Raw genomic sequence first — 25,820 nt, 5'->3', positions numbered from 1 at the left:
CTAATACCAATACCAAGTGTCTCCACGCTTCCAGCACCAACGTAGCATGCACACAACTTCCTATCCCCGTCCTCCTTTGGAAACCGGAGCACCCGGAGGAATCCCACGCAGACACGGGGAGAACGTCCAAACTCCTCACAGACAGCGGCCAGAATTGAACCCTGGTCGCTGGCGCTGCAAGAGCGTCACGCTGACCGCTCCTCTGATCGGCCGGTTTGCCCACAGAAGACAGAGGGTCGTCGCGGAGGCGTCCGTGACCAGTGGTGTTCGGCAGGGAGCAGTCGCAGAGTACAACGGCGTAGAAACAGGCCCTTCGGCCCATCCGGTCCATGCCGGGCCCATCGTCTGCCTCGACCCATCTACCTACACGCGGACCACAGCCCTCCAAACCCCTCGGAGTGTCGCTACTTCTTGCTGTTTGTGTAAACAACTTGCACCAAAGTGCGGATGGACGCATCCCTAAATTTCCAGATGGCAGGGAAATCAGTGGGGTTGTCGAGAGCGAGAAATGCCGTCAAAGGATAGGGTAGGATGTAGTTCAGTTGGGAAGGTGGGCAGAGAAGTGGTAGGCTAATCCGGCCAAGTGTGAGGTGTTGTAGTTTGGGAGATCAAGTGTAAGGGGCTCTGGGTTTGTATCTGGGGATCAGGGTCTGTGTTTGGTGGCTCAAGGTCTGTGTATGGGGCTCAGGGATTATGTTTAGGGCTCAGGGTCTGTGTTTGCTGCTCGGGGTCTGTGTTTGGTGTTCAGGGTCTGTGTTTGGGGCGCTGGGTCTGCGTTTGGGGGTCAGGGACCGTTGGGGCTTCAGGAGCTGTGTCTGGGGTTCGGGGCCTGTGATTGGGGCTAGGGGCCTGCCTTTGGGGCCCTGGGTCTGTGTTTGGGTCTCAGGATCTCTGTTTGGTGATCAGGGTGTGTGTTTGGGGGCGCTGAGTCTGTGTTTGGCGCTCTGCGTCTGTGGTTGGGAGGGGTCAGGGTCTGCGTTTGGGGCTTAGGGCCCGTGTTTAGCGCCCAGAGCCTGTGTTTGGGGCTCAGGGTCTGTATTTGGTGATCAGGGACTGTGTTTGGGGCTCAGAATCTGTGTTTGTGGCTCAGGGTCTGTGTTTAGGGCTCAGGGTCTGTGCTTGGGGATCAGTATCTGTGTATGGGGCTCAGGGTCTGTGTTTAGGGGTCAGAGTCTGTTTGGGGGCTCAGGGTGTGTGTTGGGGCTCGGGGTCTGTGTTTATGGCTCAGGATCTGTGTTTGGGGGCTCAGGGTGTGTCTTTGGGGGCTCAGAGACTGTGTTTAGGTCTCGGTCTGTGTTTGGGGGCTCAGGGTGTGTGTTTGGGGCTCAGGAATTGTGTTTGGGGGCTCAGGACGTTTAGGACTCAGGGTCTGTGTTTCGGGCTCAGGGTCTGTGTTTGAGGCTCAGGGCCTGTGTTTGGGGCTCAGGGCCCGTGTTTGGGGCTCAGAGTCTGTGTTTGGGAACAGCAGCAATGTTTGGGACTCAAACTGTGTCTAGAGCTCTGGGCCTGTGTTTGGGGCTCAGGATCTGTGTTTGGGGCTCAGGTCCTGTGTTTAGGGCTCAGGCTCTGTGCTTGGGGATCAGTAACTGGGTATGGGGCTCAGGGTCTGTATTTAGGGCTCAGGGTCTGTGTTTAGGGATCAGAGTCTGTGTTTGGGGGCTCAGGATGTGTTTTGGGGCTTGGTGTCTGTGTTTATAGCTCAGCGTCTGTGTTTAGTGCTCAGGGTCTGTGTTTGGGGGCTCAGGACGTGTTTGGGGTCTCAGGATCTATGTTTGGGGGCTCAGGACGTGTTTAGGGCTCTGGATCTGTGTTTGGGGCTCAGGGCCTGTGTTTGGGGCTGAGGGCCCGCGTTTTGGGCTCAGAGTCTGTGTTTGGGAACAGCAGCTGTGTTTGGGACTCAAACTGTGTCTAGAGCTCTGGGCCTGTGTTTGGGGCTCAGGATCTGTGTTTGGGGCTCAGGGCCTGTGTTTGGGGATCAGTATCTGTGTATGCGGCTCAGGGTCTGTGTTTAGGGCTCAGAGTCTTTGTGTTTGGGGGCTCAGGGTGTGTTTTGGGGCTCGGGGTCTGTGTTTATGGCTCAGCGTCTGTGTTTAGGGCTCAGGGTCTGTGTTTGGGGGCTCAGAGACTGTGTCTAGGTCTCAGGGTCTGTGTTTGGGGGCTGAGGGTCTGTGGGGCTTGGGATCTGTGTTTGGGGGCAGGACGTGTTTGGGGGCTCAGAGTCTGTGTTTGGGGCTCAGAGACTGTTTAGGGCTCAGGGTCTGTGTTTGGGGCTCAGGGTCTGTGTTTAGGGCTCAGGGTCTGTGTTTGGGGGCTCAGAGTCTGTGTTTGGGGCTCAGAGACTGTTTAGGGCTCAGGGTCTGTTTCGGGCTCAGGGTCTGTGTATGGGGCTCAGGGCCCGTGTTTGGGGCTCAGAGTCTGTGTTTGGGAACAGCAGCTGTGTTTGGGACTAGAACTGTGTCTAGAGCTCTGGGCCTGTGTTTGGGGATCAGTATCTGTGTATGCGGCTCAGGGTATGTGTTTAGGGCTCAGGGTCTTTGTGTTTGGGGGCTCAGGGTGTGTTTTGGGGCTCGGGGTCTGTGTTTATGGCTCAGCGTCTGTGTTTAGGGCTCAGGGTCTGTGTTTGGGGGCTCAGAGACTGTGTCTAGGTCTCAGGGTCTGTGTTTGGGGGCTGAGGGTCTGTGGGGCTTGGGATCTGTGTTTGGGGGCTCAGGACGTGTTTGGGGGTTCAGGATCTGTGTTTGGGGGCTCAGGACGTGTTTGGGAGCTCAGACTCTGTGTTTGGGGCTCAGAGACTGTTTAGGGCTCAGGGTCTGTGTTTGGGGCTCAGGGTCTGTGTTTAGGGCTCAGGGTCTGTGTTTGGGGGCTCAGACTCCGTGTTTGGGGCTCAGAGACTGTTTAGGGCTCAGGGTCTGTGTTTGGGGCTCAGGGTCTGTGTTTAGGGCTCAGGGTCTGTGTTTGGGGGCTCAGACTCCGTGTTTGGGGCTCAGAGACTGTTTAGGGCTCAGGGTCTGTGTTTGGGGCTCAGGGTCTGTGTTTAGGGCTCAGGGTCTGCGTTTGGGGCTCAGGGTTTGTGTTTAGGGCTCAGAGTCTGTGTTTGGGGGCTCAGGGTCTGTGCTTGGGGCTCATGGTCTGTGTTTGGGGCTCAGGGTCTGTGTTTGGGGCTCAGGGTCTGTGTTTAGGGCTCAGGGTCTGTGTTTGGGGCTCAGGGTCTGTGCTTGGGGCTCAGGGTGTGTGTTTGGGGCTCAGGGTCTGTGTTTAGGGCTCAGGGTCTGTGTTTGGGGCTCAGGGTCTGTGTTTCGGGCTCAGGGTCTGTGTTTGGGGCTCAGGGTCTGCGTTTGGTGCTCAGGGTTTGTGTTTAGGGCTCAGGGTCTGTGTTTGGGGCTCAGGGTCTGTGTTTGGAGGCTGAAAGGCGAAGAACCGCGTCACAGGAGGCGGGGCCGCGGTCCGGCGGCGTTGACGGACAGCGGGCCCGACCTATCGGGCGGCGGGTGGCGGGGGCGGGGCTTGTCCTCAGGTGAGTGGGCGGAGACTCCGCTGTGGGGGCGGGGCTTCCCCTGTCGCTCCCGCGGGAGGGGCGGGTCCCTCGCTGTGACGCGGCGCTGGGGGCGGTACCGTGTGACGTCGCTCTGGGTGGATGGGTGGGGGGCGTGGCCTTGAAGGGAGGCGGGGCCTGGGGCGGGGCCTGAGCGGTGACGTCAACCGGGGGCGGGGCCTGGCCCGGAAGAGCCGGGCGGATGATGGCGGCGCTGGTGGCGGATTACGGCTCGTCCGAGAGCGGCGGGGAGTCGGGGCCCGAGGCCGAGGGCGAGGGCGGCAGGTCCGGGCTGGGGGGGCGGCCTGGGTCGGGGGAAGCGACGGGCCGGGTGTCGGGGGGGGGGGGGAGGCCGCGTCCGGCGGCTCAGGGAAGTGGGGGTCTGAGGGAGGGAGGGGAGAGGTTTGAGGGGAGGGGAGGGAGGTCTGAGGGAGGGAGGTCTGAGGGAGGGAGGGAGGGGAGGGGAGGGAGGTCTGAGGGAGGGAGGGGAGAGAGGTTTGAGGGAGGGAAGAGGTTTGAGGGAGGGGAGGTCTGAGGGAGGGGAGGGAGGTTGAGAGAGGGGAGGTCTGAGGGAGGGAGGGGAGGTCTGAGGGAGGGAGGTTTGAGGGAGGGGAGGGGAGAGAGGTTTGAGGGAGGGGAGGGAGGTCTGAGGGAGGGAGGGGAGGGAGGTTTGAGAGAGGGGAGGTCTGAGGGAGGGAGGGAGGGGAGGGAAGTTTGAGGGACGTCTTAGGGGAGGGAGGGAGGTCTGAGGGAATGTAGGGAGGTCTGAGGGAGGGAGGGGAGGTAGGTTTGAGAGAGGGGAGGTCTGAAGGAGGGAGGGGAGGTCTGAGGGAGGGAGGGGAGGGAAGTTTGAGGGACGTCTTAGGGGAGGGAGGGAGTTCTGAGGGAATGTAGGGAGGTCTGAGGGAGGGAGGGGAGGGAGGTTTGAGAGAGGGGAGGTCTGAGGGAGGGGAGGGAAGTTTGAGGGACGTCTTAGGGGAGGGAGGGAGGTCTGAGGGAATGTAGGGAGGTCTGAGGGAGGGAGGGGAGGGAGGTTTGAGAGAGGGGAGGTCTGAGGGAGGGGAGGGAAGTTTGAGGGACGTCTTAGGGGAGGGAGGGAGGTCTGAGGGAGGGAGTTCTGGGAGGGGATGGAGGGAGGTCTGAGGGAATGTAGGGAGGTCTGAGGGAGGGGAGTGAGTGAGGTCTGAGGGAGGGAATGTAAGGAGGTCTGTGGGAGGGAATGTAGGGAGGTCTGTGGGAGGAGAGTGAGTGAAGTCTGAGGGAGGGGAGGGAGGTCTGAGGGAGGGAAGGGAGGGAGGTCTGAGGGAGGGGAGTGTGAAGTCTGAGGGAGGGGAGGGAGGTCTGAGGGAGGGAAGGGAGGGAGGTCTGAGGGAGGGGAGAGCAGTCTGAGGGTGGGGAGGGAGGGAAGGGAGGGAGATCTGAGGAAGTGGAGGGTGGCCTGAGGGTCTGAGGGAGGGGAGGTGTTAGGGAAGGGAGGGATGGATGGAAGGGAGGTCTGAGGGAGGGGAGAGAGGGAGGTCTGAGGGAGAGAGGTCGGAGGGAGGGAAAGCGAGGTATTAGGGAAGGGAAGGAGGTCTGAGGGATGGGAGTGAGTGAGGTCTGAGGGAGGGAACAGAGGGAGATCTGAGGGAGGGGAGAGCGGTCTGTGGGGAGGTCGGTCTGAGGGAGGGAAGGGAGGGAGATCTGAGGGAGGGGAGGGAGGGAGGTCAGAGGGAGGGAAGAGAGGGTGTTAGGGAAGGGAAGGGAGGGATGGAAGGGAGGTCTGAGGGAGGGGAGAGAGGGAGAGAGGTCGGAGGGAGGGATGTCTGAGGGAGGGGATGGAGGAGGTGTGAAAGAGGGAGGTCTGAGGAAGGGAAGGGAAGGTGGGCTGAGGGAGTAAGGTCTGAGAAGGATGGGAGGGAGGTCTGAGGGAGGGCAGTGAGGTTTGAGGGAGTGAAGAGTGGTCAGGAAGGGGTCTGACGGAGGGAGGGAGAGAGGGGGATTGGAAGGAGGGTGGGAGGTCAGAAGGGAGGGAGGAAAAATTCTCAGGGGGAGAGAGGTCTAATGGAGGGAAGTCTGAGCGAGGGAGTCCTGAGGGAGTGAAGGGAGGTCATTGAGGGGGCTCCGAAGGGGGAGGGTCAGGGTAAGGTCTGGAGCATCTGAGGGAGCGAGTTCTGAGTGAGGGAGGGAGGTCAAGGAGGGAGGGTCGGAGTGAGAGAGGGGAAAGAGGGAGATTGGAGGGAGGGTGTGAGGCAGGGAGAGAGGGTCAGTGAGGGACTGAGGGAGCGACGGGTGCTCAGGGAGGGGTCTGAGGGAGAGAGGGATGGATCGGAGGGAGGTCTGAGGGAGGGGAGGGAGTGAGGTCTGAGGGAGGGGAGGGAGGTCTGAGGGGAGGGAGGTCAGGGAGGGGAGGAAGGTCTGAGGGAGTGAGGGAGGTCTGAGGCAGTGAGGGATCAGGGAGTGAGGGAGGGCTCAGGGAGGGAAGGAGGTGTGAAAGAGGGAGGTCTAAGGGAGGGGTCTGAGGGAAGGGGGAGGGACGTCTGAGGGAGTGAAGGGAGGGGGATCTAAGGGGGGAAGGTCGGAGTGAGGTCTGGAAAGTCTGAGGGATTGAGTTCTGAGCAAGGGAGGGAGGTCAGGGAGGGGGAGAGAGGTCTGAGTGAGGGAGTGAAAGGAGGTCTGAAGGAGGGAGGGGGGTCTGGAGGCAGGTCTGTGAGGGAGGGGGATTCCGGGTTCAGAGGGAGGTTCGGAAGGAGGGAGGTCTGGTTTGTGAAGGGTCCAGAGAGGTGAAGAAAGGGCGGCAAGGGTCACGGAGGGCATCCGGTGGCGAGCAGGGGCTGTGGAGGGGACAGAGGCCAGGCTGGGTGAACAACTTGAGGCAGGCACCAGCCCCAGGGGGGGTGGGAATTGGGGGCAGAGTTTGGACCAGGGGAGGGAGGGGGCACGGTGGTGTGTGAGGCGGGAGATGTCGGCGGGGGGTGGGTGGGGTTGTGCCATCGTGGGGCTGGCGAGGAAGAGATGAGATGAGGGACCACTGTGAGAGACTATTGGCAGGAGCCCAGGGCTGGGGCAGGGGAGTAGGATCGAGTGTTGGATGGTGTTGTGGGGAGGGGTGTTTGGTATTGGTTTTGGTTTTTATTATGCAAAACCTCACACTTGTCTGCATTAAATTCCCTTTTAAATCTTAAACCTCTTGGTTTTAACACCTCTTCCCTGGGGAAAAAGACCCTGTCCATGGTCTTGTACACTTCTATCAGGTCGCCTCCAAAATCCTCCTACATTCCAGGGAACCAAGCCCTCGTCTGCACAACCTCTCCTTGTAATTCAGGCCCCCAAGTCCAGGCAACATCCTGGTCAATCTTGTCTGTGCTTTTTCTAACTTAGCAACGTCTTTCCTGGAACAGGGCGACCAAAGCTGGACACAGCACGCCAAGTGCGGCCTCACCGACGTCCTGTACAACTGCGACGTGACTTCCCAACTCCTGCGCGCAGCGCCCTGACTCACGAAGGCCAGCGTGCCAAACGCCTCCTTCGCCGCCCTGTCTACCTGTGACGCCGCTTTCAGTGAACTGTGGCCTTGCACGCCAAGGTCCCTCTGTTCCACAACGCTCCGCAGGGCCCTACCGTTCACTGCGCAAGTTCTAACCTGCTTTGACCTCCCAAAGTGCCAAAACCTCACGTGTATCTGGATTGAAAGCCTTTTGCCAGTCCTCAGCCCACACAAGATCAAGATCCCCCTACAATTTTTCCATAACCTTGCACACTAATCTACAAAACCACCTATTTCAGCATAATTTTGCAAACCATCCAAATTGTCCAAATTAGTGTAGGAGTTTGCTGCAGATTACAACAGGATATTGACCAAATGCAGAGCTGGGCTGAGAAGCGGCAGGTGGAGTTCAACCTGGATAAGTGTGAAATGAGACACTTCGGGAGATCGAATTCGAAGGCAGAGTACAAGGTCAGTGGCAGGACTTTCAGCAGTGTGGAGGAACAGAGGGATCTTGGGGTCCACGTCCATAGATCCCTCAGGGTCGCCGCGCAGGTCGATAGGGTTGTTAAGAAGGCGTACGGTGTGTTGGCCTTCATTAGTCGGGGGATTGAGTTCAAGAGCCGCGAGGTGATGTTGCAGCTCTTTCGAACTCCGGTCAGACCATACCTGGAGTATTGTATTCAGTTCTGTTCACCTCATTATAGGAAGGATGTGGAAGCTTCAGAGAGGGTGCAGAGGAGATTTACCAGGACGCTGCCTGGATTGGAGAGCACATCTCATGAGGATAGGTGGAGCGAGCTGGGGCTTCTCCCTTTGGAGAGGAGGAGGATGAGAGGTGACTTGATAGAGGTGTACAAGAGGCATAGATCGAGTGGACAGACAAAGACTTTTTCCCAGGGCGACAGTGGCTAACACGAGGGGACATAATTTTAAGGTGATCGGAGGAAGGTATAAGGGGGACGTCAGGGGTAAGTTTTTTCTTTACACAGAGAGTGGTGGGTGTGTGGAACGCACTGTCGACAGAGGCGGTGGGGGAAGATACATTAGGGACATTTAAGAGACTCTTGGATAGACACATGAATGATAGAGAAATGGAGGGCGATGTGGGAGGGAAGGGTTAGATAGATCTCAGAACAGGATAACATGTCGGCACAACATTGTAGGCCGAAGGGCCTGTACTGTGCTGTAGTGTTCTGTGTTCTATTTAAATTGGTATTGGGTTATTATTGTCACTTGTACCGAGGTACAGTGAAAAACTTGTCTTGCAAACTGATCGTACAGGTCAATTCATTACACGGTGCAGTTACAGTGAGTTAGTACAGAGTGCATTGATGTAGTACAGGTAAACACAATAACAATACAGGGTAGTATCACCAGGATCCCAGCACTAACCCTTGTGGCACACCATTCGACACAGGCCTTCAGTCCGAGAAACATCAATCATCACCTTCAGCTACCTGGCGTTGAGCCAGCTGTGAATCCAGTTTGCTATCTTCCCCTGGGTCATTGTGTGCAGCAGGGAATATTAATGTAGGATGAAATTTGGATTAGTGTGAATGGGCAGTTGATGTTCAGGAGCCGGAACGTCATGTTCGATCCAGAGGGTGGGGTGTCTCTGGAATGAGCTGCCAGAGAAATCTAAAAGTCAACGTTCCCTTGAGGCAGTAGAGAGGGCAGTGTAGAAGACGTACAGCACGCTGGGTCTCGTCGGTCAGGGCACTGAGTGCAGGAGTCGGGACGCGATGCTGCAGTTGTACGAGTCGCCGGTGAGGCCGCACTTGGAGACACTGCGCACAGTCTCGGACACCCTGTTGCAGGAAAGGGTGCAGAGAAAGATTTACGAGGGCCTGAGGCACAGGGAGACTTTGGCCAGGTCTTTATCCCTTGGAACGTAGCAGCAGATAAGATGTCTTTATAAGTCCCATGTACATCAAAACACACGGTGAAACGCACCTTTTTGCGTCGAGTGTTCTGGGGGCAGCTCACAAGTGTCACCACACTTCACAGCATGCCCACGACTTCCTAACCCCTACGTCTTTGGGATGCAGGAGGAAACCGGAGCACCCGGAGGAAACCCACGCAGAGAACATACAAACTCCTTACAGACAGCGGCTGAAATTGAACCCGGGTTGCTGGCGCTGTAATAGCATTGCGCTAACCTCTCCCGTGCCTGCCCTGTAAACTCAGCGCCCGAACGGGGACTTGAACCCTGGACGCTCAGACTTAACGTCGGATGCTGCACCGACTGAGCTACCCGGGCTCTTGCGGAAATGTTGAAAATTATGAAGGGTATAGGTCAGATGGGGTAGGAGGATCCAAAACTAAGGGGGGAGGTGGGCAGAGGTTCAGGGGGAGAGGGGAAGGGGACCCGTGGGGCAACTTTTTCCACGCAGAGGGTGGTGAGTGTAGGGAACGAGCTGCCAGAGGAAGCGGGTGAGGCAGCTACAGTAATATCACGTGAGAAGCACTTGGGAGGGGACACACAAGTGGGGGTGGGACTTGGAGGGATATGGGACCAAGCGCAGGAAATCGGGACTAGTTAAGTGGTTAGCATGGCCTGGGTGGGCCAAAGGGCCTGTATCCACACTGCATTGCTCTGTGACTAACTGTGCAGGACGTCGGTGAGACCGCACTTAAGACGAGATATCTTTATTAGTCACATGTACATCGAAACAGCCAAATGCATCTTTTGCGTAGAGCGTTCTGGGGGCAGCCTGCAACTACTAGTTGGGGGACGAGTGGTGTCCCACAGGGATCGATTCTGGGACCTCTGCTCTTTGTGATATTTATTAATGACTTGGATGAGGGGCTGAAGGCTGGGTTAGCAAGTTTGCGGACGACGCAAAGATCGGTGGTGTTGCGGATCGTGTGGAGGGCTGTCGAAGCTGACAGAGGGATATTGATAGGATGCAGAGCTGGGCTGACAAGTGGTAGATGGAGTTCAATCCGGAGAAGTGTGAGGCGGTACACCTTGGAAGGACAAACTCCAAGGTGGAGTACAAGGTTAATGGCAGGATTCTGGGCAGTGTGGAGGAGCAGCGGGATCTGGGGGTTCACATCCACAGATCACTGAAAGTTGCCTCACAGGTGGATAGGGTAGTTAAGAAAGCTTATGTAGCTTTCATAAGTCGGGGGATCGAGTTTAAGAGCCGCGAGGTAACGATGCAGCTCTACAAAACTCTGGTTAGACCACACTTAGAGTACTGTGTCCAGTTCTGGTCGCCTCATTATAGGAAGGATGTGGAGGCATTGGAAAGGGTGCAGAGGAGATTTACCAGGATGCTGCCTGGATTGGAGAGTATGGATTATGAGGAGAGACTAAAGGAGCTGGGGCTTTACTCATTGGAGAGGAGGAGGATGAGAGGAGACATGATAGAGGTGTACAAAATATCAAGAGGAATAGATAGAGTGGACAGCCAGCGCCTCTTTCCCAGGGCACCAATGCTTAATACAAGAGGGCATGGCTTTAAGGTAATGGGTGGGAAGTTCAAGGGAGGTGTCAGAGGGAAGTTTTTCACCCAGAGAGTGGTTGGTGCATGGAATGCGCTGCCTGCGGTGGTGGTGGAGGCTGATACATTGGTCAAGTTCAAGAGATTGTTAGATAAGCATATGGAGGAACTTAAAGTAGAGGGATATGTGGGAGGAAGGGGTTAGATAGTCTTAAGCGAGGTTTAAAGATCGGCACAACATTGTGGGCCGAAGGGCCTGTATTGTGCTGTATTGTTCTATGGTTCTATGGTAAGTGTCGCCAGGCCTCCGGCGCCAACATAGCACGCCCGCAACTTCCTAACCGGTTCCGGTCGCCCTGGCTACAGGAAGGGCGTCAGTGAGCGGGAGAGGGATCAGAAACAATATCACCAGGACTGGAGGGCTTGAGAGGCAAGAAGGGACAGGAAAGGCCCAGGAAAATGTTTTCCCTGGTGCGTCGGAGGCTGAGGGGTGACCTTCCGGAGGCTTATAGCCTCACGAGGGGTGCAGATCAGGCGGACGGTCGCCATGTTTTTCTCCCGGGGTAGGTCAGTCTGAAACGAGAGAGCACGGGTTGAAGGTGAGAGAGCGCGGTGGGGACGAGTAGCCAGGGGAACTGGGCAAGTCAAGGTCACTCAGCACGGAAACAGGCCATTCGGCCCAACTGGTCCATACCTACCAAGACTCCTGCCTCAGCCAGATGGGATCCCTCTGTTAAGATCGCCCCTCATTCTCCTGCGCTCCAAAGTCCCAACCTGCACAACCCCCCACCTCTCTCTCTCTTTCAAAGCTCAATCCCTCGAGAAACGGCAACATCCTCGTAAATCTTCCTTGCACACTTGCCACATTAATGGCACCTTCCGAAAGGCAGGGTGACCGAAACTGAACACGGTATCCCAAAACGCGGCTTCACAAAGAGTCCTGTATAACTGCAACACCACCTCCTGACTCCTGCACTCAGTGCCCTGACTGATGAAGGCCAGCGTGCCGAACGCCCTCTTCACCGCCCCTGTCTACCTGTGACGCCACTTTCAAGGAACCATGCTTCTGTACTCCGAGGTCCCTCTGTTCTACAACACTCCCCGGGACCCCACCGTTCACCGTGAGAGTCCTGCCCCAGGTCCCTCTGTCCCACAACACTCCGCGGGACCCTACCGTTCACTGTGAGAGTCCAACCCCCCCATTTGCCTTCCCAAAAGTGCTACATCCCGCACTCGAGGTGGGTAGAACGACAGTGTTTCGAAGATGTTTGGACAGATGCAGGAATAGGGAAAGTTCACAGGGAAACGGGGCCGGGACGAGATTGGCCAGTCTTGTTTCCATGCTGTCTGGCTCTCTGGGATGGCAGGGGTTGGTGGGTGGAGGGGGCGTGAAATGGGGAGGGTGACGACGCATCAGGCTCTCTGTCCCGCACTGACCCCTCACCCCCACTCCCTCTGCCCGCAGGGCCCAGGCGAGGCGGAGGACGGAGGCGCAGGAGGACGAGGAGGAGGAGGAGGAGGACGAAGAGGGAGAGGCGGCCAGGCTCCCTCCCCCGGAGCTGGAGGGGGCCCTGCCCCAGGCGGCCGGGGTCTTCGCCAACCCCTTTGCCCAGGAGCGGAGGGAGCGGCTGCAGCTGCTGCAGAAGCACGTGCGCCTGACGGGCCGGCTGGGCGAGCAGGGGCCCGGGGGACCCCGGGTCTGCCTGGCTTACCGCAAGGACGGCCGCTGCCGCTACGGGGTCAACTGCAAGTTCGCCCACGACAGCGACCTGCCCGTCTCCCCGGCCGACGGCGCCCCCGGCGACCAGGCCTCCGTCGACCAGCGGGCCCGGTGCCCCCGTCGCCCCCGGCAACCAGGCCCAATCGCCCTCCGACCAGCGGGCCCAGTGCCCCGTCGCCCCCGGCAACGGCCGGCCCGGGACCAAGAGGAGGCCCGGCCTGAGCCCCGGCCTCCTGCCCCCCAAGAGGAGCCTGAAGGACTACCAGGCGCAGAGGGCCAAGGAGGGGCTGGGGTTCCTCTAGCATGGCCGGTGTGGGGGGGGGGGGGGGGGGGGGGGGGGAAGGAGAAAGAGAAGAGGGGAAGGCCGAGGGGTGCTGGAAGATGGCCAATCAGAAGACTCGGCTGCTGGAACCGACCAATGAGGGGCCTGGACTGTTGGGACGCGGCCAATCAGGGAGCTGGAAGATAGCCAGCGTGGAAGCTGGAGATGCCTCGTCTGTTTGGAGACGACCTATGAGGAGACTGGGCATCTGAGTCACGGCCAATGAGAGACTTGGGCTGCTGAGACGTGGCCAATACCCTTTGACTGCTGATGAAGGAGGGCCAGTGACAGACCCGAGCAGGTTGTACACAGCCAATGAGGGACTGGGCTGCAGCCAGTGGGGCGTCTGGGATGCTGGAACTCACCAATCAGGAGCCTGTACTGTTGGGACGCAGCCAATGAGGGACCTGAGGTGCAGGGACACAGCCAGTGAGAGACCTGGACACCTGGGACACGGCCAATGAGAGACCTGTGCTGCTGGGACATGGCCAATGAGAGACCTGGGCAGCCGGGACACGGCCAATGAGAGACCTGGGCAGCCGGGACACGGCCAATGAGAGACTTGGGCTGCTGGGCCACGGCCAATGAGAGACCTGTGCTGCTGGGACACGGCCAATGAGAGACCTGGGCAGCCGGGACACGGCCAATGGGAGACCTGGGCAGCCGGGACACGGCCAATGAGAGACCTGGGTTGCTGGAACTGGCAAGTAAGGAGCTTGGGCGGCTGGAACACGGCCAATGAGAGACCTGGGCAGCTGGGACACGGCCAATAGGAGACCTGGGCAGCCGGGACACGGCCAATGGAAGACCTTGGCAGCCGGGAACCGGCCAATGAGACACCTTGGCTGCCGGCACACGGCCAATGAGAGACCTGGGCAGCCGGGACACGGCCAATGAGAGACCTGGGCTGCCGGGACACGGCCAATGAGAGACCTGGGCAGCCGGGACACGGCCAATGAGAGACCTGGGCAGCCGGGACGGGACCAGCAGACCGTTCCGTCCACCTCACCCCGCCCCAGACACCCGACTTCGGCCGAGAAGATTTGGAAGATGGACTGACCCATCCTGCGGCACCAAGGAGTGACCTCCAGGGACAGGGAACAGGCCCAAGGGAACGGCAGGGCTTCACACACAGGAAGGGGACTTCGGAACGGCCCGGGACTACCCCAGGGGTGTGGGGGAAGCACCCCCAGGAAGGGTCCGGTGAAGTCCCAGTACGAGGGACCTGGAAGGAGGGGTGTGGGGATGATTTCACGGGGAGGGCAGAGGTTGGGGAGACGTCCCCTCTCACTCAGACGCACTGGTTTGGGTGGGGAGAGGTGCGTCTGGCGGCGGCCGGCTCTAACCTCTTGTCCCCAGGGTGCTGAGCAGAATCTGGCGGGGGGGGGGGGCGGGTGCTCCCTCCCAGGGGCACCCTACCAGCTGGGAGCGCCCCAGACCACCGTGGGAAGTGGGGGTGGGTGGGGGGGGGGGGGAGGTGGGGAAGGGGAGCGTGGGGAGTCCCCTCGCCCGGGGTACACGGTCTGCTGTCCCGCGTCGGAATAAACCCACTTGTGAAACCGGACGGCTCCATCTCTCTACTCGGCCCTCCCCCGATCCCCTTCTCTCGCCATCCCCGCTCCTCTCTTCCACTGCCCATCTCAGTCTGTGACCCAGTCCCCTTCTGTCTCAGTCCCTCCCCCTTCCCCCCACCCCCCCCGCGCCCCGACCCCTTCCCCTTCCCAGTCCCTCCCCAATCCCTTCCGTCCCTCCCCTTCCCCCCACCCCCCGCGCCCGACCCCTTCCCCTTCCAGTCCCTCCCCCAATCCCTTCCGTCCCCCCCGCGCCCCGACCCCCCCTTCCTCCCCTCCCTCTTCCCCCCCGCGCCCCGACCCCTTCCCCTCCAGTCCCTCCCTCTTCCCCCCGCGCCTCGACCCTTCCCTTCCGTCCCTCCCCCTCCCCCCCCCCCGGCGCCCCGACCCCTTCCCTCCCCCAATCCCTTCCCAGTGCCTCCCCTTCCCCCCCGCGCCCCGACCCCTTCCCAGTCCCTCCCCCAATCCCTTCCGTCGCCCCCCCGCGCCCCGACCCCTTCCCTCCCCCAATCCCTTCCCCTCCGCGCCCCGACCCCTTCCCCTTCCCAGTCCCTCCCGCGCCCCAATCCCATCCCCTTCCCAATCCCTCCCCTTCCCTCCCGCACCCCAATCCCTCCCCCCTCAGTATCCACCCCGCTTCTCTCTCTCTCCCCCCCCAGCTCGTCCATTTAACCTCCCTGTCCACCATCCCTCAAGTCTCTCACCCTCCTCGCACCCCCAACCCCACCCCTCCTCACCCCACCCTACCCCCGCCTTATTCCCACCCGCACAGGTTCAAACACACTTCCTCCGCCCCCTTCCCACCATCGACGTGTCCCTCCTCCGTCCCTCACTCTCGCCCCTCTTGTTTCCCCTCATCTCTTCACCCCCCCCCCCTCTCCCTTTTGCACTAATCCCACACAACCGCCTACCCTTCACAGTGTTGAAGAGCAGAGAGACCTTGGGGTGCAAGTCCGTGGCTCATTGAAAGTGGCTGCACAGGTAGACAGGGTGGTGAAGGCGGCTTGCTTTCATTAATCCAGGTATTGAGTACAGGAGTCACTCCACAGAACTCTGGTTAGGCCGCACTTAGAGGACTGCGTGCAATTCTGGTCACCTCACTAGCGGAAGGATGTCGCGGCTTCAGAGAGGGTGCAGAGGAGGTTTACCGGGACATTGCCTGGATTAGAGGGCATGTGGTATCAGGACACGTCGGACAAACTTGGGCTCTTTTCTCTGGGGCGGCTGAGGCTGAGGGGCGATCTGTTGGAGGTGTATAAAATCATCAGGGTGAATTAGCAATATCTTTTTTCCCCGTTACTGAGCGATCCAGTACCAGAGGGCATACATTTAAGGTGTGAGGGGGGTAGTTTCGGCGTTCTGCGTTCTAACACCCCGCAGATTCCAACCTCTCACCCAAGCACTGCAGGGAGTTGGGGGGGTGGGGGGTCAATCTGCAGCGACCGATTCACCCACCGACCCCGCACGTCTTTGGGAAGCATGAGGGGAAACCCACTCGGTTACAGGGACAGGGTGCAAACTCCATACACACACACAGTGCCGGAGGTCAGGATCAAACCCGGGTCTCCGGCGCCGAGAGGCAGCGGCCCCACTGCACCAGCCTGGTCCCCCTCCGTTCCCACCGATTTCTCACCCCTTCTCAGCGCTCGTGTGCCGCGGATCTGCTTTGCGTTCATTCTCTCTTCTCCTTCCCCCCTCCCTGGGTCTCAAAGGACAAGGACTCTGAACACAGTCTTAGAGTGAAATAATTTATTTAGAAAGCAAACACGGGGAAAAGGTGATGGGGCAACACACACACACACACTGGTGATAGTGAGCATCGGAAAATCGCAACAAGGGTAAAATACACACACAATGACCTTGGGTACAAGCAATCAAGGAAAAGCGATACGCTACCTGCCACCCCTTGACTCAGTGGAGGCATGGATCCATGCGACCAGGAATACTAACTTGGGACGCTTCTAACCCTGTCAAAGCGCACACCTTACCAGTGGCCAGTGTCTCGCCCAGGTAGTTCAAGAAGGCCAATGGCCCAAGGCCAAGCACAAAGGTGCTCAAAGGGGCCAATGGTCAGGTGTGCACTGATGGGTGGGGTGCAGCCAGGCCTCGATTGACAGCGGTGTGTCTTTCGACCAGGTACCGGGCGGTGCTGTCCCATGACAGCCCCAACCCTCCACAATGCACCCTGCCACACCCACCCCGGACACTACCTCTTCCTCCCCCCGATGCCTCAGGCTGTCGAGGTCACAGTTGCAAGGAGAGACCGGGGGCTCAGCATCACACCCCATGGAAAACAGGCCATTCGGCCCGAGTCGTCCTTTCCCACTACAAGAAGCCCCCCTGAGCCTTTTCTCCGATCCACGGACCCGTCCAAGTGTCCTTTCAGCGTTGAATGCATATGGTGTATTGTCCTTCATCAATCGGGGAATTGAATTTAGGAGCCGAGATGTACTGTTGCAGCTATATAGGACCCTCGTCAGACCCCACGGAGCACTGTGCTCAGTTCTGGTCGCTTCACTACAGGAAGGATGTGGAAGCCATAGAGAGGGTGCAGAGGAGATTTACAAGGATGCTGCCTGGAATGCGGAGCATGCCTTATGAAAGCAGGTTGAGGGAACTCGGCCTTTTCTCCTTGGAGTGACGGAGGATGTGGGGGGACCTGATAGAGGTGTATAAGATGATGAGAGGCATTGATCGGCTGGAATAGAGGCTTTTCCCCAGGGCTGAAATGTTGGCCACAAGAGGACACAGGTTTAAGGTGCTGGGGGGTAGGTGTAGAGGAGACGTCAGGGGTAGGTTTTTTTCTCAGAGACTTGTGAGTGCGGGGAACGGGCTGCCAGCAACGGTGGTGGAGGCGGATACGATAGGGTCTTTTAAGAAAATTTTGGATAGGTGAGGAAAATAAAAGGCTACAGGTAAGCCCAGTAATTTCTCAGGTGCTCGGCTCAGCTTTGTGGGCCGGAGGGCCTGAATTGTGCTGTAGGTTTCCTATGTTTCCATGTCCTATGTTGTTAATGGACCAGCTGCAACCACTTCCTCGTGGGTGAGGGAGACCTGACAGAGGTTTGTGAGGGGCGTAGGTAGAGTAGACAAAGCTGGTATCTTTCTCGCCCCAGGGTGGAAATGTCTGGTACCAGAGGGTGTGCATTTAAGGTGAGAGAGATGTAAGGGGCTGGCATGAGCATTGAATTCTCCCACAGGAAGTAATCCCCACCCCTCTTTTCAGCAAGGCTTCTTCCCTTCCCTTCCCGAGCCTCTCTCGACATTTCTCCCCCTCTCTCTCCTCACCGGTGGGTCTGCTCTCCCCTACTCCCCCGCACCTGCCTATCCCCACCTCGTGCCCACCCCGCCTCCCCCTCTTCTATCTACCTCTCACTGCTATCTTTTCCCTCCTATGTAATCGGGCTTCCCCCTTCTCCTACCTCAAGTCCCGAAGAAGGGCCCCCGACCCCGAGACGTCGACCGCCTGCTTTTCTCCGCGGATGCTGCCTGGCCTGCTGAGTTGTTCCAGTGTCACCGCATCTTTCGTCCGGATTCTAGCATCTGCGGTCGCTTGTTACTTGATTTTGCAAGTTTTGTTTTTAAACACGGAGAGCGGTGGGTGCCTGGAACGTGCTGCCAGGGGTTGGGGGTGGAGTCGGGAGGCAGATACGAGGGAGGGGTTGGAGAGGCTCTCAGACAGGCATGTGGATGTGCAGGGAACGGAGGGAGATGGCCACTGCGCAGGCAGAAGCGATTAGTTTTACTACTAGTTTAATTGGTTTGGCCGTTTAATTACAGGAAGCACGTGGGGGATCTGGAGAGGGGTGCAGGAGAGGTCCACCAGGACGCTGCCTGGATCGGAGGGCACGAGCTATAAGGAGAGGTCGGACAGACTTGGGTTGTTCTCTCTGGAGCGGCGGAGGCTGAGGGGAGACCTGATAGAGGTTTCCGAGAGGCACAGATAGAGTAGACAGCCGGTATCTTCTCCTCCCCAGGGTGGAAACGTCTAATACCAGAGGGCGTGCATTTAAGGTGAGAGGGGGAAAGTTCGAAGGATAAGATTTCTTTATTAGTCACAAGTACATCGAAACACGCTGTGAAATGCATCCTATTGCGTACAGTGTTCTGGGGTGGGGGCAGCCCGCAAGTGTCACCACGCTTCCGGCGCCAAATAGCATGCCCGCTACTTCCTAACCCGGACGTCTTTGGGAACGTGTGAGGAAACTCGAGCACCCGGAGGAAACCCACGGGCCAAAACGTACGAACTCCTTATGGACAGCGGCCAGGAATTGAAGCCGGGCCGCTGTAATAGTGTTACGCTAACCACTACACTACTGTGCCTGATGTGCAGGGAGCAAGGTTCTTCCCCCCCCCCCCACAGAGAGAGCGGTGGGTGCCTGGAGTGTGCTGCCAGGGGTGGGGGTGGAGGCTCTCAGACAGGGCATGTGTGCGCGCGCGGGGAACGGAGGGATGTGCACACTGTGCGGGCAGAAGGGATTAGTTTGATTACGAGTACCAGTGTGACACATTGCACAGCGCACTGGAGAGTACAGTATGAGAACAGATAACAGATCCCGCCCCACTCCGTCACACCCGAATGTCACGGTGGGCACCTCCGGTCGGTTCCACACGGACCTCAGCCCGCGCCGAACCAGGGACCCCCATCCAAGCCAGCGTCATTTTGCACCCCCTGGCGTTTGGCCCATCTCCCTCAAAACCTGCCCTGTCCCGTCTTCAAAACCCCGCGATCGCACCTGCCTCAACCACTCCCCCCCGCCCACCCACCAGCAGCCTGTTCCACACAGCCACCGCCCTCTTGCGTTGGGGGGAAATGTTGCCCCTTTAAATCTTACTCCTCTCTCCCGAAACCTGTGCCCTCTGGTTCCAGACACCACTACTCTGGGGGGAACACACTGACATTACAGCCTCCCGTGATATTATAAACCACTGTAGGGTCCCCCCCCACCCCCGCAAGCCTCCGACGCTCCAGGGAAACATTCCCAGCCTGTCCGGTCTCTCCCTATAACAAGCCCTCCAGTCCAGTCCAGTCTCAGCACCCTATCCAGCTTCACGATGCCCTTCCAATAAGCTGGGCAACCAGAACCACCCGCAGTCCTCACGAGTGCGGTCTCACCGACACCTTGTACGGCTGTGTCGTGACGTGCCGGCTCCTGGACTCAGTGCCCCGACCGACAAAGGCCAGCGTGCCGAACGCTGCCTTCACCGCCCCTGTCGACCTGCGTGCCTGCTTTCAGGGAACCGTGAACTTGTACTCCGAGGTCCCTCTGTTCCACAACACACTCCCCGGGACCCCACCGTTCACTGTGAGAGTCCTACCCCGGGTCCCTCTGTTCCACAACACACTCCCCGGGACCCCACCGTTCACTGTGAGAGTCCTACCCCGGGTCCCTCTGTTTCACAAACTCCCTGGGACCCCACCGTTCACTGTGAGAGTCCCTCCTGAATCTCTCTGTTCTAACCAGCAGAAGTTCTCTGAGATCAAGTTAACTCCGTGAACCTGGGCAGAGGCAGAGCCCTCGCAGCTCAGACCCCCGTGAACGTCTCTGATAACGAGAAGGCGTCGGGGTTGGGGACCAGGGTGGGATCTGCCGAGGAGGCGCGGAACGTCGCCGGAGAAGTAACCCAGGAGTGCTTGGGTCTGGGTGCAGTTCAGAACTTGGGGGAAGAGGGGGAAAACGGAGGGCAGGTGACGGGGAAACACCAAAACTGGACATCTTTTCGGGGACGGAGGAGAGGAAGGTCAGTGAAGATTAATGGGCAGTGGGGGAGGACAGGCTTACACGGGGCGGCGGACAGTCGCTGGGGGAGGGGGTTGGTTAGAAGGTGCCTAGGGCAGGTGTTCAGTGCACTCAGTGGGAGTACAGGCGAGGTGACGAGGACAGGCCAATGTTGTGCGCTGGGACCACAGGCAATATGAAAAGGGAACAGGGCACATGCAGAGCGCCAGTGGACTCGCTGAGAGTACAGGGAGAGGAGGGAAACCGGCGCGCACGGAACACCAGGCACTCGCAGTGGGTACAGGCAGTGGGAGGGGAACAGGCGCACACAGATCACCACTCGCCGGATACAGGCGGACGAAAGGAGCAAGTGGGCACAGAACAGGCAGAGGAACGGAACAGGTGCAAAAGGTACTCGTTGTGAGTACAGGCGGAGGGAAGGGAACAGGTATACACAGAACAGGCACTTGCTGCAAGTACAGGCAGAGGTGAGGGAACAGGTGCACAGAGAAACACCGCTCGGCTGTGAGTGCAGGTGGAGGAAGGGAACAGGCGGACACAGAACACCAGGCACTCGCTGTGAGTACAGGCAGAGGAAGGGAACAGGTGGACACAGAACACTCACTGCAAGTACAGGCAGGGGAAGAGAATAGTGCACACGGAACACCAGGCACGCGCTGAGAGTACAGGCAGACACAGGGAGCTGAGTTGGCACAGAACACTCGCTGTGGGTACAAGACAGACAAGGGAAACAGGCGCTGGCAGAACACCAGACACTCACGAGTGCAAAGAACACCAGACAGTTGCTGCGAGTGCAGGCGGACAAGGGAAACAGACGCACATGGGACACCAGACACTGAGTACAGGCGGATGAGGGATACAGGTGCACATGGAACACTGGGCACTCACTGTGAGTACAGGTAGACGAGGGGAAACAGGCGCATGTCGAACAGCAAGATTCACTGTGAGTACAGGCGGACAAAGGTAACAGGTGGATACAGAACACCCGCTGAGAGTAGTCAGACAGAAGAAACAGGCGCACCCACACCAGACACTCGCTGTGAGCACAGGAGGCTGAAGGGAACAGATACACACAGAGCAGAAACAGTGGGTACAGGCAGAGGAAGGGTGCACAGAACACCAGACACTCGCTGCAGGTGTGGGCAAACAATGGGAATAAATGCAGAAGAACAGACACTCAGAGGACAGGAAGACGAACGGAAGAGGCGCACGTGGAGCACCAAACACTCGCTGTGAGAACAGGCAGACAGAAGGAACAGGCACACGTAGAACACCAGACATTCACTGTGGGTACAGGCAGACACTGCGGGTACAGGCCCACAGTGGACACTCGCACGGGTACATGCAGACGCAGGGAACAGGGCCCACACAGAATATTCGCCGTGGGTACAGGCGGACACGGGGAACAGGCCCACACCAATCACTCAACACGAGTACAGGCGGACACGGGGAACCGGCCCACACCAATCACTCAACACGAGTACAGGCGGACACGTGGGAACAGGCCCACACCAATCACTCAACACGAGTACAGGAGGACGCGGGGAACAGGCCCACACTGAATACTCAGTTTGAGTACAGGCGGACACAGGGAACAGGCCCACGCAGAACATTCACCGCGGGTACAGGCGGACGCGGGGGGGGGGGAACAGGCCCGCACCTATCACTCAGTACGACTACGGGCGGACGCGGGGAACAGCCCCACGCAGAACACCTGCCGCGGGTACAGGCGGGAGCTGGGGGGGGGGGGAGAAACAGGCCCACGCCGAACACTCACTGCCAATACAGGCGGACGCGGGGAACAAGCCGACCACCGAGCGCCGGCCACTCGCACAGGCAGGCGAGGGAGAGAACAGGACCCACGGGGAAGACCGATCTGGCCGGGAGTTCAGGCAGACGGGAAGGGCGCCCGTGAGTCTGCAAAAAGACAACGCAATGGAAGAAAATACTGTGTTTATTGCTCTTTTTTAATAGTTAATTATACAGATTTATTTGACTAAACAGTGCTCACAGTGGAGTCTATGGTTTTCTTCTATGTAATCCAGTAACTTGGAACTGTAACAAGACCCTGTCATCTCGAGCTCAGTACAACAACAACCGCCCACTGCCAGTCAGGGTTTTGGCTGCAGATATTTACAGCTCAGGGGTGCGGGTGGGTGGGGGGGGGGGGGGGGGGGGGGGGGTTGTGGGGAGAAACAGGCACCTCGCCCTCGGTGCACCGCCTCGCAGACATTCAGGACCACGCTCCCCGGCCCCTGCAAGCTTGGGTGTGCAGCCGCCTGCCCCGCCGCAGGGGGATCGTGATCCGGGCGCTGGGGAGGGGGCTGGTGGGGGCAGCGCAGACTCTGGGTCAGAGGGGAGGGGAGGGCCGGGCCGGGGTCTTCCAGGGGAACGGGGGCGCACATTACACTCACTTGGGGGGACGAGGGCGAGCACACACACACCCCCTCGGGGGGACGAGGGCACGCACACACACACCACCCCCTCCAGCGGGACAAGCGCGCGCACACACCCTCCAGGAATGAGTGCACGCACCACACACAGACCCTCTAGGGGACAAGTGCACACACGCCACAACACACCCTCTAGTGGATGATGTGCACACACACGCACTACCGTGGATGAATTGCCCCGCAGAGGACATGGCGGCGCGCTCACCACTCCCCTCCAGGCAGGCACGTGCAAACACAAACACCCCACCTGTCACGTACACCCCACCACACCTCCCTCCCCCACCTGAAACCCCACCACACCACCCTACACCCCCTCTCCCCAAACCCCACCACACTCCACCCACTGGCCGCAACCACTGTGCTGTCCTCTCTGCGACCCTCAGGCCACCGGAGGTGAGGGAAAAGCAGTGCCTGGGTGACCATCACCTGCCCTGTCCCGGGCTGGAGGGTGGGGGGGAGGGGGGGGGGGGGGTTGGTGAGGGAGGTGGGGAGGGAGTGCCACTCTAGGACTGCACGATCTCATGTGTTCTCTGCCAGAAGCCTCGCGATCACCAGCTCGGGGTGGCTCTTGCTCTTGTGGGCCACCACGCTGTCTTTCTTCTCGAACTTCTTGCCGCACACGGTGCAGGAGAACTGGTAGTTGGCATCGGCGTCGTGCTTCTTCATGTGCCAGTTCAGGGAGGCCTTCTGCCGGGCAGGTGAAGCCGCAGATCTCACACCTGGAGGGGTGGCGGGGGGAGAGGCGGAGAGAGGAGTAAGGTTGAGTGAGGTGGGTGGGTCACACCGAGGAGGGGGAAGGGGTGCAGACAGAGCTGGGGGGGGGGGGGATTGGGGGGGGAGAGGGCGAGGGGGACAACAAGCACCCAGAGGGAGTGCGGGAACAGGGGGTGCGCCCGGGGGGGGGAGAGGGTGCTCAGAGGGAGGAGTGGGGGAAGCGGAGGTGGCCCCATAGGGAGAGAGGGGAGGGAGATTATCCAGAGGGAGAGTGGGGAGGGCGGGTTGAGCGCCCAGAGGGGAGACCTAGACCTAGGGATGAGGGGAGGGGCACCCAGAGGGAGAGCGGGGGGGGGGGGGGGGGGAAGGGTGAGAGTGGGGGAGAGCAGGGAGGGGGAGTGCCCAGAGGGAGGGGGTGAGGGGCAGCAGGGACACAGAGGGAGGGAGGGAGGCTAATTAATGGGGGGGGGGGGGGGGGGGGAGGTGAGAGAGTACGTGGGTGTGGAGAGTGGGTTAGAGGGAGCAGGAGCCGGATGGGAGGGGAGGGAGTCCCCAGGACACAGCGGGTCCGTACCGCGGACGGACGGACGCACGTGGGTGGTACTCACTGCAGAGGCTTCTCGCCCGTGTGGATCATCCTGTGCACGGCCAGGTTGTGCGAGCTCTTGAATGCACGGGCACAGTACTCGCAGATGTAGTCCCGCTGATCTGTGGGGGGGGGGGGGGGGGCGGGGAGAGAGACAGAGCGTGGGTCAGACGGGTGGGGCTGTCGCTGGGGTGGGGTGAGAGAAGGGGTGCTGGGAGAGAGGGAGAGAGGCGTGGGGTCAGACAAAGGGGACTGGTCGGAGGGAGGGGTGTCATGGGGGCCGGAACGGCACGGAGAGGGGGAATGGCGGGGGGGGGGGATGTGGGGCGGAGAGGGAGGGTGGGGAGAGACAGTCATGGGGCAGTGCGATAAGGAGACGTCCGACAGACACGGGTCGTCCTCTCCGGAGCGGCGGAGGCCGAAGGGAGAGGTTTATAAGACGGCGGGAGGCATGGATGGAGGAGAGAGCTGGGATCTTCTGTTCATAAGTCGTGGGATCGAGTTTAAGAGCCGTGAGGTGATGATGCAGCCTTACAAAACTCTGGTTAGACCACACTTGGAGTACTGTGTCCAGTTCTGGTTGCCTCATTATAGGAAGGATGTGGAGGCGTTGGAAAGGGTGCAGAGGCGATTTACCAGGATGCTGCCTGGACTGGAGAGTATGGATTATGAGGAGAGACTAAAGGAGCTAGGGTTTTACTCTTTGGAGAGGAGGAGGATGAGAGGAGACATGACAGAGGTGTACAAAATATTAAGAGGAATAGATAGAGTGGACAGCCAGCACCTCTTTCCCAGGGCACCAATGCTCGATACAAGAGGGCATGGCTTTAAAGTAATGGGTGGGAAATTCAAGGGAGATATCAGAGGGAGGTTTTTCACCCAGAGAGTGGTTGGGGCGTGGAATACGCTGCCTGCGGTGGTGGTGGAAGGCTGATACGTTGGTCAAATTCAAGAGATTGTTAGATAAGCATATGGAGGAATTTAAAATAGAGGGATATGTGGGAGGAAGGGGTTAAAAAGTCTTAGGCGAGGTTTAAAGGTCAGCACAATATTGTGGGCCGAAGGGCCTGTATTGTGCTGTATTGTTCTATGGTTCCCCAGGGGGTGGCAATGTCAAACACTGGAGGGCGTGAGCTATAAAGAGAGGTCGGACAGACCCGGGTTGTTCCCTCCAGAGCGGTGGAGGCAGAGGGGAGAGGTTTGTAAGACGACGGGAGGCGTAGATAGAAGAGGCAACACAGCCGGTATCTTTCTCCCCCTCGCCCCGGGTCGAAATGTCTAACACAGGAGGGCTTGCTTTCAAGGTGAGTGAGGGGGGAAAAGTTTAAAGGAGGTGTGCGGATGGCAAGTTTTGTTTGACACAGAGAGAGGTGGGGGCTTGGGACGGGCTGTGAGGGAGGTAGAGGGCTTTGGGGAAGTGGAGGGAGGGAGGGGAGAGCAGAGGGAGGTTGTTTGGGGAGCAGAGGGAGGTTGTTTGGGGAGCAGAGGGAGGGAAGGGGGGGTTGGGGGAACAGGGAGCAGACGTGCATGAAAACACAAGCCGACACAGAGCCGAGATGGTGCCCAACCTAAACCAGAGGGCGTGCATTCAAGGTGAGAGAGAGGGGGGACAAGTTCAGAGGAGATGTGCGGAGGGCAAGTTTTTTTTAAAAGACAGAGCGGTGGGTGCCAAGGGAAGGGGTGGAGGCAGATACGATAGAGGGGTTGGAGAGACTCTTCCTTGGGCACATGGATACCTGGGGAATGTGCAGGCAGAGGGGATTAGTTTAGCTGGGCATTAACTTGGAGGTGGGGTGGGGGGGGGGAGCGTTCGGAACCCTGGCTGATGGGAGATATTGAGGGCTCTTGACCAGGGAAAAAGGAGGCCCGTGGTAAGACACAGGCAAGCTGGGATCAAGCGAATCCCTCGGGCGGACAAGAGATGGGGGAGTACATCAGAGAGGGAAATCGGTGGGAGGGGGGGGGGGTGGGGGGGGGGGGGGGGGGGGTGCCATAAAATAAAATGGGGCACGAGATGATTGACAAATGAGGAGGAATCCAGGAGATGCAAGAAGGGTAACCGTAGGCCCCACTCAAGGCCGGTGTGTCGCCTGTGTGTGGAGGCACAGAGAAACGGGCAAGATGTTAAATTGGGGAACTGGTTTATTATTGTCACTTGTACCGAGGTCCGGTGAAAATCTTGTCTTGCACACCGATCGTACAGGTCAATTCATTACACAGTGCATTGAGGTAGTACAAGGTAAAACAGGAACAGAATGCAGAG

The 25,820-nt window shown here is 59.0% G+C and overlaps 2 protein-coding genes across 20 annotated transcripts in view; both read right to left on the bottom strand.

The window, feature by feature from the left end:
• Positions 1-12,521: 12,521 nt before the first annotated feature.
• LOC127566676 (uncharacterized) lies at positions 12,522-14,219 on the bottom strand. Of its 19 annotated transcripts, none has more exons than XM_052009202.1 (4): positions 13,395-13,893; positions 13,333-13,363; positions 13,055-13,239; positions 12,522-13,023 (listed from the first exon to the last, which is right to left on the bottom strand). In XM_052009202.1, exons 1-4 carry the CDS (start codon positions 13,554-13,556, stop codon positions 12,706-12,708), a joined length of 696 nt encoding a protein of 231 aa, XP_051865162.1. In that variant the 5' UTR covers positions 13,557-13,893; the 3' UTR covers positions 12,522-12,705. The 19 variants fall into 19 exon arrangements, 11 of the variants coding, with proteins under 11 accessions (XP_051865162.1, XP_051865168.1, XP_051865166.1 ...); XM_052009208.1 differs by having other exon boundaries at positions 13,055-13,116; XR_007955776.1 differs by lacking the exon at positions 13,333-13,363 and having other exon boundaries at positions 13,055-13,178; positions 13,457-14,201.
• Positions 14,220-22,644: 8,425 nt separating this feature from the next.
• Positions 22,645-25,820, bottom strand: part of LOC127566653 (E3 ubiquitin-protein ligase ZFP91-like) — a 46,275-nt gene continuing 43,099 nt past the window's right edge. The window contains 3 exon segments of the mRNA XM_052009168.1: positions 22,645-22,950; positions 22,952-22,976; positions 23,580-23,679. Of these exon segments, the coding sequence (XP_051865128.1) occupies positions 22,777-22,950; positions 22,952-22,976; positions 23,580-23,679 (299 nt within the window). The 3' untranslated portion in view covers positions 22,645-22,776.

The sequence above is a fragment of the Pristis pectinata genome, chromosome 44 (assembly GCF_009764475.1).
Source record: "Pristis pectinata isolate sPriPec2 chromosome 44, sPriPec2.1.pri, whole genome shotgun sequence".
Taxonomy (NCBI): domain Eukaryota; kingdom Metazoa; phylum Chordata; class Chondrichthyes; order Rhinopristiformes; family Pristidae; genus Pristis; species Pristis pectinata.
The sequence above is the reverse complement of the archived record's forward strand: the minus strand, read 5'-3'. Positions and strand labels throughout refer to the sequence as shown.